At 43.2% G+C, this 15,996-nt stretch overlaps 1 protein-coding gene across 13 annotated transcripts in view; it reads left to right on the forward strand.

Annotated features, from left to right (window-relative positions):
• Window positions 1-15,996, forward strand: part of LOC139263036 (PH and SEC7 domain-containing protein 2-like) — a 420,621-nt gene that overhangs the window by 357,392 nt on the left and 47,233 nt on the right. For all 13 annotated transcript variants that reach the window (XM_070878509.1, XM_070878513.1, XM_070878508.1 and 10 more), the window contains 3 exons: window positions 2,360-2,430; window positions 7,208-7,365; window positions 15,508-15,652. In XM_070878509.1, coding sequence (XP_070734610.1) covers window positions 2,360-2,430; window positions 7,208-7,365; window positions 15,508-15,652 — 374 coding nt within the window. The remainder of the gene's footprint in view (window positions 1-2,359; window positions 2,431-7,207; window positions 7,366-15,507; window positions 15,653-15,996) is intronic.

Below are 15,996 nucleotides of genomic sequence, written 5' to 3' on the forward strand. Positions count from 1 at the left end.
GGGGGGGCATCGTTTTTTCGGCGCAGACATTAGGCTCCACCCTCCAAAGCTAAAGGACAGGCTGCGCGGCGCCAATTAAAAAAATTAGAGCGGGGAAACTTGCAAGTTTTTTGGGGGAGTCGTCGGAGCCAAATAAAATGGGCGTAACTCTTGTAATACGCAAAAAAAGGGCATTGGGCAAAATTGAGACCATAGTACATGGACTATGCCATTATTATGGTGCAGAAATTATGACGTGAGTGACTTATGCAATTTTTTACACATCAACCTTATTTACGGAACTTTTGTACCACTCCAGAGACTCTCACCAAAATTGCTATAATAGCTGTGCTCCATCAGAATCAATGATGATCACGAATTTACTGAATTAACACTACTTTAATTGCCATTGCCACTTAGACCGTTAGAGAATGGTGCTGCTGGATTACAGAATGATGCAGGAGAGCTCAGAATCAGAAATGTATTTAATTGCTTAGCGGGTTCGCAATATCAAAGATAACTATTTAGCATATCGGTATCTAGAGCATAAATTTAAGCAGACAAAGACGCACACCAGCTCTATCACTATACACAAATGCATCATTTTATAATAAACTTACGCTAAAAATTAGTTTTTTGGCAAAAATGATATTTTTTCACCAAAAATACTGCTTTCGCTCTGCTACTGCTACGAGGCTTAAAATTCAAGCTTCAATTTGCACAATGTTAAAAATCGGCATTGCACGAGGATCCGTGGTGCAAACTGCAAATTTTCTGCAACTTTACTCCAAGGTCGATACCGCTGCGAGAGAGGGGGAAAACACCAAAAAGTAAATTGCAAAAAACAAAAAATAAAAAAATCACTAAACATTCACAAGACACTTAACTATCGAATCGCTGAAAAAGAATTTTAAAATAAAAATGTGAACTTACCATTTTTGCAGGTCTTCATACTTACCGCTGCTCCGAGGGCTGCAATGCAGCTTTTTACCTGCCGGAATTTTTCGTCCTAAATACGAGTTACCAAATTTTAGGCAAAAGCGATATTTCGAGTCTTGCATGGTGGAGGTCTGCTCCCCAACGGTACTTAAAAACCGCTGCCGCAAAATGTCTCTGGACTTCCCACCGATCAGTTTTTTGCGAAAATGGCAAAATATCGCAAAAAAACGATCGCAAGGTTGGCTCATTTTTAGCCCAAAAAGTTTAATGTTGTCTTTATATATATTCTTTAAAGAGTTTAAGGTATTACACTTTTTTATAACCAAAATGATGCTTCTTGTGCTATGGTGCCTATATACTAAACTGTAACTGTGTAACTCAATATGACTGCCAAGGTAAGCAATTATTGTCCCAAACAATTGCCTATAAATTACTAAAATGTGATGTAATTAGTTGCTGGATTTGTAAGCATACCCTCTCTGTTCTGTCCCTTATTTTAACCATGTTGCACCTGCCATACATTTAGCCTGTTGTCTTTTAGAAATAAATATATACATGCAATAACTGAACACAGAGGCATACGGTGTCTGATGTGTGTATATATGTAGCATATGTGTGGATAAATAAAAGTTTCAACAGTGAAGATGCCCAAGTAAAAGCCAGGAATCTAAATGTGCTACCTGGCCTCAATTCACCCATATGGACTCATGTACTAAGTCCAAGACTTTAGAAGTGACAATAAGTACTTATGTTCATTCAAAGACTCTTTGGGACTGATTTTTGAGAAGTTTGCGACCGGGTTTTCGCCACGATTTGACCCTCCGGCGAAAACCTGGTTGCAAAGCCCGGGCGGGATCCTCTGCTCGTTGTTTACGATGGCGATGGGACGTACCGCCGGCGTGCAACACCGCCGATTGCGTTACCGTCAGACTTTCGGCTCTCTCCCAACCCATACGCCACGCCCAGAATACTGACAGGTCAAACCTGTTGGTGCAGCCCTGCCATCAGCAGTAAGTATGAAAACCTGCAAAAAAAGTAAGTTAAAGTTCTCATTTTAAAATTTTTTTTTCAACAATTCGATAGATAAGTGTCTTGTAAATGTTTTTTGAATGTTTTGGGGAATTTTTTTCCCCCTCCCAAGGCCTCTCTCGCGGCGCTCCCAGCCCCTGACTAATTTTTTCGTAACTCGCATTTTTGCACCGTGAATCCTCGTGCAACGCCCCCCTTACCAAAACGTTCGTCCTAAAAATGGAAGCGCAGCAAAAACGGTAAGTTTCACGTATCGCTACCGTTTTCGCCGAAAAAACCCAAAAGCCCAAAATCCGTCCCAATTTATTTATCGGTGCTGTTGATGCACTTCGAATAGATCATCAAGATTGGTAACAATGTAACTTGAAGAGCATATTAATAAATATGGCTTAGAATTTCATTTTTCTTTTAGCTCCTAGGGGAAGAAGAGGATGGAAAAAATTTTATGCGGTGCTCAAAGGGACTATTCTTTACTTGCAAAAGGTAGTGAATGTTTGAAAAATCTAATTGTCTATATACACATAACACATAATAGAATTACAGATACAAAATAGAAACCTGCAGGCATCTGTTATCCAAACTGAAAGTTACTAGCAGCAAGTAAAGTTGTGTAACTGCCAATTGTAATAAGTTGCTTTGTTAAAGTAAGGTTAAATGTAGAATTTCCACAAGTTAATGCTCGTAATATCAATGCAATCTGGGCAGAATTGACTGAACCAGTGCAAAAGATCAGGGATTTTTAAATGTGAGTTATGCCCAAAACTACTTAGTCAATATTTTCCACAATCTTTTATGCTGGTTGAAGATTCAATTTGCCCAGACCAGGTCCCGCCCCCAAAACTGGTCACGTCCCCAGGACAAAATTGCGCAATTCCGCTGATTGTGCTGGTTAATGAAGGCTCTTCAAATTGCACTCATTTTCTTAGATGCATAGGCACAAGTAGACACATTTTAAAAGGTTTTTCATCTGGAACGATAATTACTATACTAGGAAACTGACTGGTGAATGCTAATGAAACTACTACATGGTTCAGTGTAGTTTAATAGCCATTTTTAGTGGCTCACAGTGAATATTATTAAAAATGATTATTTTTGGTGATAAAACCATTTCCAGCTATATTAATAAAACTGTACCACATTACCACTCTTAAGTAAATCAAGGATTACTTTTTAATGGTCAGAAAAAAAAAGAAATAATTACATCTATTACGCTGCCCGATTGTGCTGGTTCATGGAAGATCTTTGTGTTTGTGATTAAGCAAATTAATTTTATCAGAAATTTGTCCTGTAACATAACCAGCGCATTTTTGGTGCAATTTCCCAAAGCGGAAACTCTACCCTTATATGTCTATACTAGTCATGGAGTTCTTTACTCTCTTCTACAATCCAACATGAAATGGGGCAGGGTAGCGGCAGAGAATGAGGTAACAGCTGGTGGTGAGGCCTACTGCCGCTTCAGTGTCCCAATCTGGATTTCCCTCCCACCATCCCGGCCTGGAACACTGTTGCCCTCATTCACTGCCCACCACATGCAAATGCCTGGATCCCCTGTCCATTTACTTCCCATCCACCCCAGCTTCTGCTGCTTCCTGGGCCCATTTGGAAGTTGGTAATATGCCCAAGGTAGTGACCCTTGTGGCCCTGAGGTCAGGGAATGGAGGGAGAGGGAGCTAGTACAGGCCTCCCCTTCCTCCATATAGGTTCTTATACAGTTAGCTGTGTAGGTCTCTGCCATGACCTACAAGGCTGCAGCTCTCTCGATCTTCAGGGCTATTATACTCCTTTAAATGCTCAACTGCTTCCTCTGGTGCTGCATCAGTGTCCTCACTGAAGCACGACTTTGCCTTTATGGCCAGACTGTGGTGGTCTTTTTCTTGGCATTGGGAAATCTCACCAGTTGTTCGCCAAAGAGATGGGTCATGGTTCAAAGGGAGTCAAAGGGGTAGGGAAAGGAAAAAATGAAAACAGAATGAAAATCCAAAATAAATTTAAGCTGTACGTAATATCAAGCATTGATTTCAATCCTATGTATCTGTTATTCTATTTTTAATTTACTTTTATGAGAAAATAACGTACAAAATTAATCATGTCTATAAGTAAATATATTTTGGGGAAATGATCAGGGTGGATAACATCTTTAATGTAAAATGGAATGCATTCAACAAAGTAGGACGATAGAAACATAGAAACAGTAGTAGGCCATTAAGCCTCTCGAGGCCGTTCTGCCATTCAATTAGATCATGGCTGATCTGTATCTTAACTCCATCTACCCACCTTGATTCCACGACCCTTAATGCCCTTTCTTAACAATAATCTATCATTCTCATTTTCAATTAGCCTAGCCTCAGCAGCTTTTTGGGGGAAAGAGTTCCAGATTTTCACAACTCTTTGGGCCCAAGTTTCCACCATGATTTGCGCCTGATTTTTAGGAGCAACTGGTGGAGAACGGACTATCTTAGAAATCGCAATTCTCCACATTTTTTTTTCTGCAGTTCTAGTCAGTTAGAACAGTTTCACTTTGGAACAGAATTTTTTCTTCAAAAGGGGGCGTGTCCGGCCACTGACGCCTGATTTCAAAGTTTCCACAGTGAAAACGTACTCCAAACTAAAGTAGAATGGAGCAAGTGAAGATTTTTGTAGAACTGAAAAAACCTGTTCTACACATTTAAAAATCAGGCGCAGGTTACAAATTAGGCGTCCAGAACGAGGTGGGGGGGAAGGGAACTCATTAAATTCGACAATAAATCCTTATTTATACTTCTACAAATATTATACAAATAAATCCAACCTGAATAAACATTTATAAGCAAAGAAAAGATTAAATAAACCATCTTCCTACCTGTGTGAAAGTGCTTCAGGCAGGGAGAAGGCTGCAGGAAGCCTCACAAGTTGAGGCAGCCGTTCGTTCCCGCGGCGGGGGGGAGGGGAGGCAGCTGTTCGTTCCCGCGGGGGGGGGGGGGGGGGAGGCAGCTGTTCATTCCCGCGGGGGGGGGGAGGAGGAGGCAGCCGTTCGTTCCCGCGGGGGGGGGGGAGGAGGCAGCTGTTCGTTCCCGCGGGGGGGGGGGGGGCGGAGGCAGCTGTTCGTTCCCGCGGGGGGGGGGAGGAGGAGGCAGCTGTTCGTTCCCGCGGGGGGGGGGGGGGGGAGGCAGCTGTTCGTTCCCGCGGGGGGGGGGAGGAGGAGGCAGCTGTTCGTTCCCGCGGGGGGGGGGGAGGAGGAGGCAGCTGTTCGTTCCCGCGGGGGGGGGGGAGGAGGCAGCTGTTCGTTCCCGCGGGGGGGGGGGGGGGGGGAGGCAGCTGTTCGTTCCCGCGGGGGGGGGGGGGGGGGAGGCAGCCATTCGTTCCCGCGGGGGGGGGGGGGGGGGAGGCAGCTGTTCGTTCCCGCGGGGGGGGGGGGGGGGGGAGGCAGCCGTTCGTTCCCGCGGGGGGGGGGAGGAGGCAGCTGTTCGTTCCCGCGGGGGGGGGGGGGGGGGAGGCAGCTGTTCGTTCCCGCGGGGGGGGGGGGGGGGGAGGCAGCCGTTCGTTCCCGCGGGGGGGGGGGGGAGGAAGCAGCTGTTCGTTCCCGCGGGGGGGGGGGGAGGAAGCAGCTGTTCGTTCCCGCGGGGGGGGGGGGGGGAGGCAGCTGTTCGTTCCCGCGGGGGGGGGGGGAGGCAGCTGTTCGTTCCCGCGGGGGGGGGGGGGGAGGAAGCCATTCATTCCCGACGGCAGGGGGGGGAGGCCGTCAGGAAACGACTGCCTCAACTTTCTGAGGCTTCCTGCACCTTCTCACTGCTGCAAGAAGCCTCAGTGCTGATGTGCTGATGGCAATGTGCTTTTATTAAAACATTTTCAAAAATTAAACAGCTACAAAGAACTACAAAAATGGCCAAGTGCCAATGTTTCCTTCACACTGCGCGTGCCCGAACGCTCCAACGCGCACGCGCAGGGTTGCCGGCAGGAAAAAAACTAATTTAAATGGTACCCGCCCCCTCCCACTTACAAAATCGGCGCGAGTGGTAGGCTCCGCCCTCCTGGGCGCCGCGCCAAGCAGACGCGGAGCTGCAGGGCGCTCCAGAATCGCGCGTTTTTTTTCCGGCGCCGTTTTCGGCGCGAAAAACGGGCGCCCAGCTCGGAGGGGCACCCGTTTTTTATCGTGTGGAAACTTGGGGCCAAGATGCGAAGACATGCATCCTGACATCACATCCTGAATGGACTAGCTCTAATTGTAAGGTTATGCCCCCTTTTGCTGGACTCCCCCACCAGAGGAAATAGTTTCTCTCTGTCTACCCTATCAAATCCTTTAATCATCTTTAAATGCCTCAATTAGATCAACCTTTAATCTTCTATACTCGAGAGAATACAAGCCTAGTTTATATCCTCATAATTTAACTCTTTTAGCCCTGGTATTATTCTAGTGCACGCCCTCCAAGACCAATATATCCTTTATGGGATGTGGTGCCCAGAACTGAACGCAAGTTCTAAATGGGGTCTAACCAGAAGTTTATATACTTCCATATAACTTCCAACGTAACTTTCACCCCTTTTGTATTCCAGTTCTCTTGAGATAAAGACCAACAGTTCATTAGCCTTTTAAATTATGTTTTTGTATCTGTCCACTAGCTTTTACACTGAAACTTGTCGTAACAAAATTAACCAAGCTTCATATGTATTTAAGTGTTATGTTTCTTCCAGGTTAAAATTTAATATGGAAAATGGTTAAAATGGCCAGTAGCACTTGCAGCATATTATACTTCAGAACTTGTCTATCATGGCTGAAATTATTATTGATAATCAGTTGAATTTATACCTTTCAGAATACTTATTGGAAAAATTAATGATACATGAGATACAACATCCTTTAAATTAGAAATGCACGTTGTTCACTGGAATTAATTCACATATTAAGCAGTTGCAGTAAATCTTAGGGCATTACAATTGGCCTCAACACTTCCGGAGCGAAGGAAGGAGAAAAAACAGATTTCTGGTGGGAAGATGAGAATAGGATTAGGCTAGAGTATGATTCCTCCTTGGTCATATAGCTGTATGACAAACACTGTCTTGGCTCAAACCCGATGAATAGCCAGTTGGGTTAGGTATTGAAAAACTGTTGTGGTGCATGAAATGAGACAGGAGAGTAGGGGAGAAAATTTGGCAAAATAAAAGTGGATACTACTTTAAAACATACAATGGAATGTGATTGTTTTCATACTATACAATGGCCGTTTTCTTCTCATTAACCATCAAAATTTAAAACATAATTGTCCTATTTATCTATCTCTTATAGGATGAATATAAACTTGACAGAGATTTGTCTGAAGTGGATTTGAAAAATGCTATTCGTATACATCATGCACTAGCAACAAAGGCTTCTGATTACAGCAAACGGCCTAATGTTCTTAAATTGAAGACTGCAGATTGGAGAGTCTTTCTTTTCCAAGCACCGTAAGAATATTGTACATATTTATTTTAAGTATTTATGTTGTACTTTGAACAAATTTAATTTGGAAACTAATTTTTGTAGCATGTTAATTGTCAATGTAACTTGTGAAGTTATTTATACATTCATCATCATCATAGGCAGTCCCTTGGAATCGAGGAAGACTTGCTTCCATTCTTAAAATGAGTCCTTAGGTGGCTGAATAGTCTAATACGAGAACCACAGTCCCTGTCACAGGCGGGACAGATAGTCGTTGAGGGAAAGGGTGGGTGGGACAGGTTTACCGCACGCTCTTTCCGCTGCCTGCGCTTGATTTCTGCATGCTCTCGGCGATGAGACTTGAGGTGCTCAACGCCCTCCCGGATGCACTTCCTCCAATTAGGACGATCTTTGCCCAGGGACTCCCAGGTGTCAGTGGGGATGTTGCACTTTTTCAGGGAGGCTTTGAGGGTGTCTCTGTAACATTTCCTCTGCCCACCTTTGGCTCGTTTGCCGTGAAGGTGTTCCGAGTCGAGCGCTTGCTTTGGGAGTCTTGTGTCTGGCATGCGAATGATGTCACCTGCCCAGCGGAGCTGATCAAGTGTGGTCAGTGCTTCAATGCTGGGGATGTTGGCCTGGTCGAGAACGCTAATGTTGGTACGTCTGTCCTCTCAGGGGATTTGTAGGATCTTGCGGAGGCATCATTGGTGGTATTTCTCCAGCGACTTGATGGTCCATGCCTCTGAGCCATACAAGAGAGAGGGTAGACCATGAGTTTGGTGGCAGTTTTGGGGGCCTGGTCTTCAAACACTCTTTTCCTCAGGCGGCCAAAGGCTGCACTGAGGCACTGGAGGCGGTGTTGAATCTCGTTGTCTCGAGGCTCCCGAGGTATGGAAAATGGTCCACGTTGTCCAGGGCCACACCATGGATCTTGATGACTGGGGGCGCAGTGCTGTGCGGCGAGGACAGGCTGGTGGAGGACCTTTGTCTTATGAATGTTTAGCGTAAGGCCCATGCTTTCGTACGCCTCAGTAAATACGTCAACTATGTCCTGGAGTTCAGCCTCTGTATGTGTGCAGACGCAGTTGTCGTTCGCGTACTATAGCTCGACGACAGAGGTTGGGGTGGGCTTGGTTCTGGCCTGGAGACGGCGAAGGTTGAACAGGTTCCCACTGGTTCTGTAGTTTAGTTCCACTCCAGCGGGGAGCTTGTTGACTGTGAGGTGGAGAATGGCAGCGAGGAAGATTGAGAATTTATACATTATCAGCTGGTTAGCTCAGCAAATTTCACAGCCTATTTTTCAGAAAGGCAACAGCTTGGATGAGGCTACTGGAAAAAAATCCATTGAATCCCAATGCATTGCCTAACTTGAGTATTTCCAGCATTTTCCGTTATCTAAATGCATGTTCTTTCTGTAAATACAATTGATTTCCTGTGGATACACACTGCAAACAGGGCGGCACTAATATTGCCTGCACAGTTTTGTACTCTGTTGGGTAGATGTTCCAATCTGTAGTGGAGATCCACCATGGCAGACTTCTATCCATTTAGTGGTCAGTTTTGTACTGGCATCAAAAGTGCCTACTAGTTTGCTGTTACGTATATTAAAATTAGCCCTCAATGATTTCATTTAGATTTCCACAACTTTTCCTAGTTTTTAAGCTAGTGTTATGCTCAGTTAACTAGCTGCCCATATAAAATGGATGTCGAGAGCTGCGAGGGTGTATGCTTTATGGAAGTGCATTTAAAGAGCCATATAATAAGATTTGTAGCAGCTTCTTGAGATTATTTCTGAATTACTTTTGGCATAATTCCTACTTATTTGGTCTATAGGCTTTGTGCCAAATACTTTGGCATGAAGACGTTTTTGGTACATCCACCTTATTGGGACAATGTGAACTAATTACTGACGTTATATCTTTTAATTTAGTCAGTTCATGTAGGATGACTCCAAGCTAAATTAGGCATTACACTACATATCGCTAAATATAATCTTAAATGCCAATCAGTTCCTATTTATTTTCTCTAATTGGAGGGAAATATAACGGACGCAAACCTGTAGTTAGATGCTGGGATAGGTCTTCCAATCGAGCCTCCGATTGAACATTAGTCAGGCGGTGAGATGCTTACATCTACTTGAGATGCTTACATCTACTGATTCCACCTAATTTGGTGGGTTCAGTTTAATTTTGACATACAGTATTGGCCTGGGGACGCAAGTGCACCAGTGAAAAATAGAAATGGGACGATGGGTACATTTAAATAGATATGGCCACATATGGAGATAAAATGATTGGTAGCCTCTAATATTTTTATGTATATTTCAGCCTTTGCACAATAAATGTGGAGTCAAGAAACTGAATGAGTCATCATTAACTGTTAACCTCCTTGGAAGACCTGAAAGACTTGATACAACCCAAAATACTCTACTTATAATTACTTTATTTAACCATATCTATGATACTACAACAATAGAGTTGATTATCAACAAAGTCATAAGGTTCATTCTCTGTGATTAGTGCAACACATTTCCTAAAAAGATTGATTTTAAGTGTCAATCAATAAAATCTAAATCATAAGAATATAAGAGCATAAGAAATAGGAGCAGGAGTAGGCCATACAGCCCCTCGAGCCTGTTCCGCCATTCAATAAGATCATGACTGATCTGATCATGGACTCAGCTCCACTTCCCCGCCCGCTCCCCATAACCCCTTATCCCCTTATCGTTCTGTCTTAAATTTATTCAATGTCCCAGCATCGACAGCTCTCTGAGGCAGCGAATTCCACAGATTAACAACCCTCTGAGAGAAGAAATTTCTCCTCATCTCTGTTTTAAATGGGCAGCCCCTTATTCTAAGACCATGCCCTCTAGTTCTAGTCTCCCCCATCAGTGGAAACATCCTCTCTCCATCCACCTTGTCAAGCCCCCCCATAATCTTATACGTTTCAATAAGATCACCTCTCATTCTCCTGAATTCCAATGAGTAGAGGCCTAACCTACTCAACCTTTCCTCATAAGTCAACCTCCTCATCCCCAAAATCAACCGAGTGAACCTTCTCTGAACTGCCTCCAAAGCAAGTATATCCTTTCGTAAATATGGAAACCAAAACTGCACACAGAATTCCAGGTGTGGCCTCATCAATAGCTTATATAGCTGTCGCAAGACTTCCCTGCTTTTATACTCCATCCCCTTTGCAATAAAGGCCAAGATACCATTGACCTTCCTGATCACTTGCTGCACCTGCATACTATCCTTTTGTGTTTCATGCACAAGTACCCCCAAGTCCCGCTGTACTGCGGCACTTTGCAATCTTTCTCCATTTAAATAATAACTTGCCCTTTGATTTTTTCTGCCCAAGTGCATGACCTCACACTTTCCAACATTATACTCCATCTGCCAAATTTTTGCCCACTTACTTAGCCTGTCTATGTCTTTCTGCAGATTTTTTGTGTCCTCCTCACACATTGCTTTTCCTCCCATCTTTGTATCGTCAGCAAACTTGACTACGTCACACTCAGTCTCTTCTTCCAAGTCATTTATATAGATTGTAAATAGTTGGGGTCCCAGCACTGATTCTTGTGGCACCCCACTAGTTACTGGTTGCCAACCAGAGAATAAACCATTTATCCTGACTCTCTATTTTCTGTTAGTTAGCCAATTCATTATCCATGCTAATATATTATCCCCAACCCCGTGAACTTTTATCTTGTGCAGTAACCTTTTATATGGCACCTTGTCGAATGCCTTCTGGAAGTCCAAATACACCACATCCACTGGTTCCCCTTTATCCACCCTGTTCGTTACATCTTCAAAGAACTCCAGCAAATTTGTCAAATGTGACTTCCCCTTCATAAATCCATGCTGACTCTGCCTGACTGAATTTTGCTTTTCCAAATGTTCTGCTACTGCTTCTTTAATAATGGACTCCAACATTTTCCCAAGCACAGATGTTAGGTTAACTGGTTTATAGTTTCCTGCTTTTTTATCTGCCTCCTTTTTTAAATAGGGGCATTACATTTGCAGTTTTCTAATCTGCTGGGACCTCCCCAGAATCCAGGGAATTTTGGTAAATTACAACCGATGCATCCACAATCCCTACTGCTACTTCTCTTAAGATCCTGGGATGCAAGCCATCAGGCCCAGGGTATTTATCTGCCTTTAGTCCCATTATCTTACTGAGTACCACCTCCTTAGTGATTGTGATTGTGTTAAGTTCCTCCTCCTCCATAGCCACTGTCGGAATATTGTTGGTGTCCTCTACCGTAAAGACTGATACAAAATATTTGTTCAGAGTTTCTGCCATCTCCATGTTCCCCATTACTAATTCCCCGGTCTCGTTCTCTAAGGGACCAACATTTACTTTAGCCACCCTTTTACTTTTTATATATCTATAGAAACTCTTGCTATCTGTTTTTATATTTTGTGCTAGTTTACTTTCATAGTCTATCTTCCCTTTCTTAATCATTTTTTTAGTTGTTCTTTCATGTAAGCACAACAATAAAAACAGATTTTTCAGGATTACAATAATACTGCATTTCCTGGGTTACCATTGCATGATGGAATATATTTGCATAACTGTTATAATTCCACAAACAAGATGACATTAAACCAATACCTCTAGAATTAAATTATAGGGCAATCGATGTATAGACACAGTTCAGGAGCAGCCTAGTCCCTGGTTGCTGGTGACAAGCAATCAGTCCCTGATTCCGTTTGCCAATAAGAGAGTTTCTTGGGTCATTAAAGCCAAGTTCTAAGTATATTGGCAATTTGGTATGTTCAGGATGGCATGTGCTTTGGTAAGGTAGCACCTGTCACTCTGAGCAATCTGCTTGTTTGTATGTTGCTACTTCTATTCCTGTCTTCCTCTTTCAACTAACTTACTGCACCAACCTGAATCTTCCACTTATACTTTCCATCTTACTTTTTCCAAACCTTACATTTCTTGTTTCCTTTTAATCTTTTAGCATTGAATGATCAATGTTTCAACTTGAATATCCTCAGCTATTATAATGGAAAGGTAACTTCAGGAAATCTGACCAATTGTGATCAAAAAGCATTAGTTTTTAAAATGTTCAATTTATATCACACAAGCACATTAGAACTTCTTACCATCCAGTGATCTCTTTATATAGAAATGAAAAAAGATATATACAGTTAATTAATCTGAGAAAGAATCACTATCCCATGCACCTATAGGTTTTACAGTTGTATTTTCATCTTGCCTTCACTCTTGGATTGTTTTCATGGCAGCATGCTTTGCTGTAGTTACTGTGTTCCACAGCAGAGAACTAGCACAAAATAAACAAGTTTGTAAAACAAAAATACAAACAGCTAACTCTAGTTGGAATATGTGCAGTGTGAAGATTTTCCCAGTATGCATTAGTATAATTCTGTCAATGCAACTGGAAATGTCTTTTCTCTGGGTATAAGAGTGTTTGGTTGTCAAAATGAGTTCAAAATAAACTGTACCATAAATCTTAAAACCTTTTTTGATGTGATAATTGTAAAGTGCTTATATTTTCATTTCAGCATTTGCTATGAGAGAGAGAGAGAAAGGATGATGATTAGCACACATACATTTTATTTTCTTCAAACAGAAAATTTGAAAATAATCATTGTTTATAATATATGAAATTTGCTTTGTATGTTATGCAATTATTGGGGAAAATTGCGGTGGGAGGCTTCCTTAGGACGAAAGCCTCCGACTCCCAAAAAATCTACAAAAATACCTGGTGGTCCCGAAGGAACGTAGGATTCCGGTCGGAGGCCTTCATTCGCTATGGAGCATATGGGAACATGTCTTCCAGATATGTAAGTACAGGCTGGAATCATGTGGGCCTGGACCACCAATCACTATCTAGTATTCTAATTGATAATAATGGGAACTTTGTTTTTACGAGCTCCCATTACTATCAATGAGAAAACCCCCCCTAAAACAAGAAACACAACACAATAAATAAAAATAACAAGTAGGCTATACGCCTGCTTTTACCAGGCATGAGTTTCAAGGACATTCGCTGGGTAAGAGTTGGGCAAATAGCCCAATCTCTGCCCTACGGATGTCCTGCCTGTGGGGATGCGTAGGATCTGTCAAAATAAATTTTGACAGATCGCAAAAGCTGATTCTCAGCACAAGCACATCACGCGCCGAGAACCAGCTTTTGTGAGGCCTTGCCGGGTGCATGCGCACTTCTAACGCACCCGGTGAGGCTGCAATTTTCGACTCATTATTTGGACATCACAAGGGGAATTTCCCGGGAGGTCAGCAGGCGCGATTGGTGGTGTGTCAGGTGGGAAAGTGCTTTTATTTTGATAGCGGGCCGGGACCCTGCTGTCAACCCACCACCACGTGCCTTTAACAAATGTTGGGTATGACAGTGCTGAGTAGACCCGACACACAGTGGCGGGGAAGGCAATTTATGGCCATTTAACAATGCTTTTCCCCCAGCTTTTTTGAATTTGATAGCTCACCCACCGATTTCCAGTTGTGCCTAGACCTCGTCTATGAAGCTGAGGTGGGAGGTCAGTGGCCATTGTTTCAGCTGATGAGCTGACAGCTTCAAATGTCAAGTCAAAGCTCCCAGCTGATTGAGAAATGTTCCCTTAGCACTAGCTTCTCTAAACTACATTTCCAATACAGATTCAGAATGCTGTAAGTCTTGTACAAGCCTCCATCTAGTCTAACCTCATTATCTCTTCTGCCACTGACAGATCACGTCTGTCATCTCTACTTCACCTGCTATCTATTCCATCAACATCAATGCACTTTATACTCTCTCACCTTGGTCCTCAGAAACCCAATACGATCAGCCCCAACACCTGCAGCACCAGTCACACCAGCCGCACCAAAAAACACACCAACCTTCTCTGCAACCAACTGATGCTGCACCCGACCATATTGCTGTCCGGGAGGCCAGGGATGGCCTCACCATGACCAAATTTACTTGATTTAATGCGATACACATGATACGCCAGGTTGGCACCATCCCACACCAACACCATAAAGCATCCCTACAATGCCCAAGCCATTCATTTCACATTCATCACCATTGCTGGGGGTAATGTTATGTCTCACCATTCACTGCAACTCACTAAGCCACTTCCAAAGGTGCACACAAATCTGTCCAAGAATGCAAGGTGTTGAAAATAAAGGTTTTAATGTTTGAAAGCGCATTAACAGAAACTATTAGTTCGTATGATTCGTGTTAGGATGAGGGTGGATGTGAGGGGTGAATAGTGAGATGGGGTTGTGATAATGTAGATAGAGAGAGGTGGATGGAGGTGTAAGGTAAGTTGGTATGAGTAAGGATCTGTAGGAATAGGGCAGGGAAGGCAGTGATGGGGATGTGAAGAGTGGCACACTGAGATCATTGAAATGTTTGCGGCACTGCACTCAGGCCCTCCTGACCACATCCCTGCTTGTGCCCTCCTCTGAAATGTGCAACCAAGCTCTGTTGATCGTGTGGAGAGGTCTCTACGGCCCATCGGAAGGGCAGAGGACCTCCTGTGTGCTGTGACACTCTCCATAAGCATATGGAGGGAGTCATTGGAGAGCCTGGGTGCAGCCCTGCACCTCTGCGCAGTGCTTGTCAGTGTTTGAACCACCTCAATGCTGTAGAACACTGACAGTACAAATGTAAAATTGAAGTTGGCCATGGTCCCATTAAGAAAACTGACTGATGACGCGTTATTAAATGACATCACTAGACCCGCTTCCTCTAATTGACCAGGAAACACGCTAGGCGGGCTTAACAAGCCCAATCAAGGGAAATTAATCTGCACAGCGGCTGGAGCCGGTAGTGGGGCCGGGACCCACCACCTGCGTCGTCCACCACGGACCGTAAAATCCAACCCCGCCATTATGTCATGCCTCTACGTGACAGCTCTATAGGATTTTCCCATTTTAAAACTACCTATCGCACAGTCATGTCTACAGTGGTACATTTCGATGTCTGAATACTTGTGATAAATGTGTTTTAACACCACCTAGAATAGTTTATAGGAAATACTGACCTGAAAAAAGTTCTTGCATTTCCTTTCTTCACCATACTGTATTTTTGCTCTGTGACAACTTAACAGTAAACATTATTCAAATATTATAATAGCGGGCAAAGTTGCTTGGAACCAAAGTAATATTTACATTTCTTTTTCAATATTTCACAGAAGTGAAGAGGAAATGCACTCTTGGATACTGAGAATAAACCTGGTAACTGCCATTTTTTCAGCACCCTCCTTTCCAGCTGCTATCGGGTCACTGAAAAAATTCAGCCGACCTCTTCTCCCTTCGTCTACCACCAAACTTTCCCAGGTGATATGCATAAAATTATGGAGTATAAAAATTATTGACTGTGAAGTGTAAAATGCTACCTGTCTCTACAATGATCTCTGGCATGGAATTGAATTCGACTACTGACTGATATAATCACACTATTAAAAACAAACTGAAATGTTTGAGATTGTAAACACTTGTTATGAACATCTGGCTTGCTTTTGTCCCACTGAAATGCTGCCAAGCCCAGAAACAACATAATATCTAAGTATTGCATGAAGTATGTTTTATCATGTTTCACATGCCTAACTCCTAGTGGCAAATGAAACCTAGGTTAGAAATCAGTTAATCTGAATTTTGGTGTCTTATTTCAGGCCACTGAT

Source organism: Pristiophorus japonicus, chromosome 4 (genome assembly GCF_044704955.1).
Source record: "Pristiophorus japonicus isolate sPriJap1 chromosome 4, sPriJap1.hap1, whole genome shotgun sequence".
Classification (NCBI taxonomy): Eukaryota; Metazoa; Chordata; class Chondrichthyes; family Pristiophoridae; genus Pristiophorus; species Pristiophorus japonicus.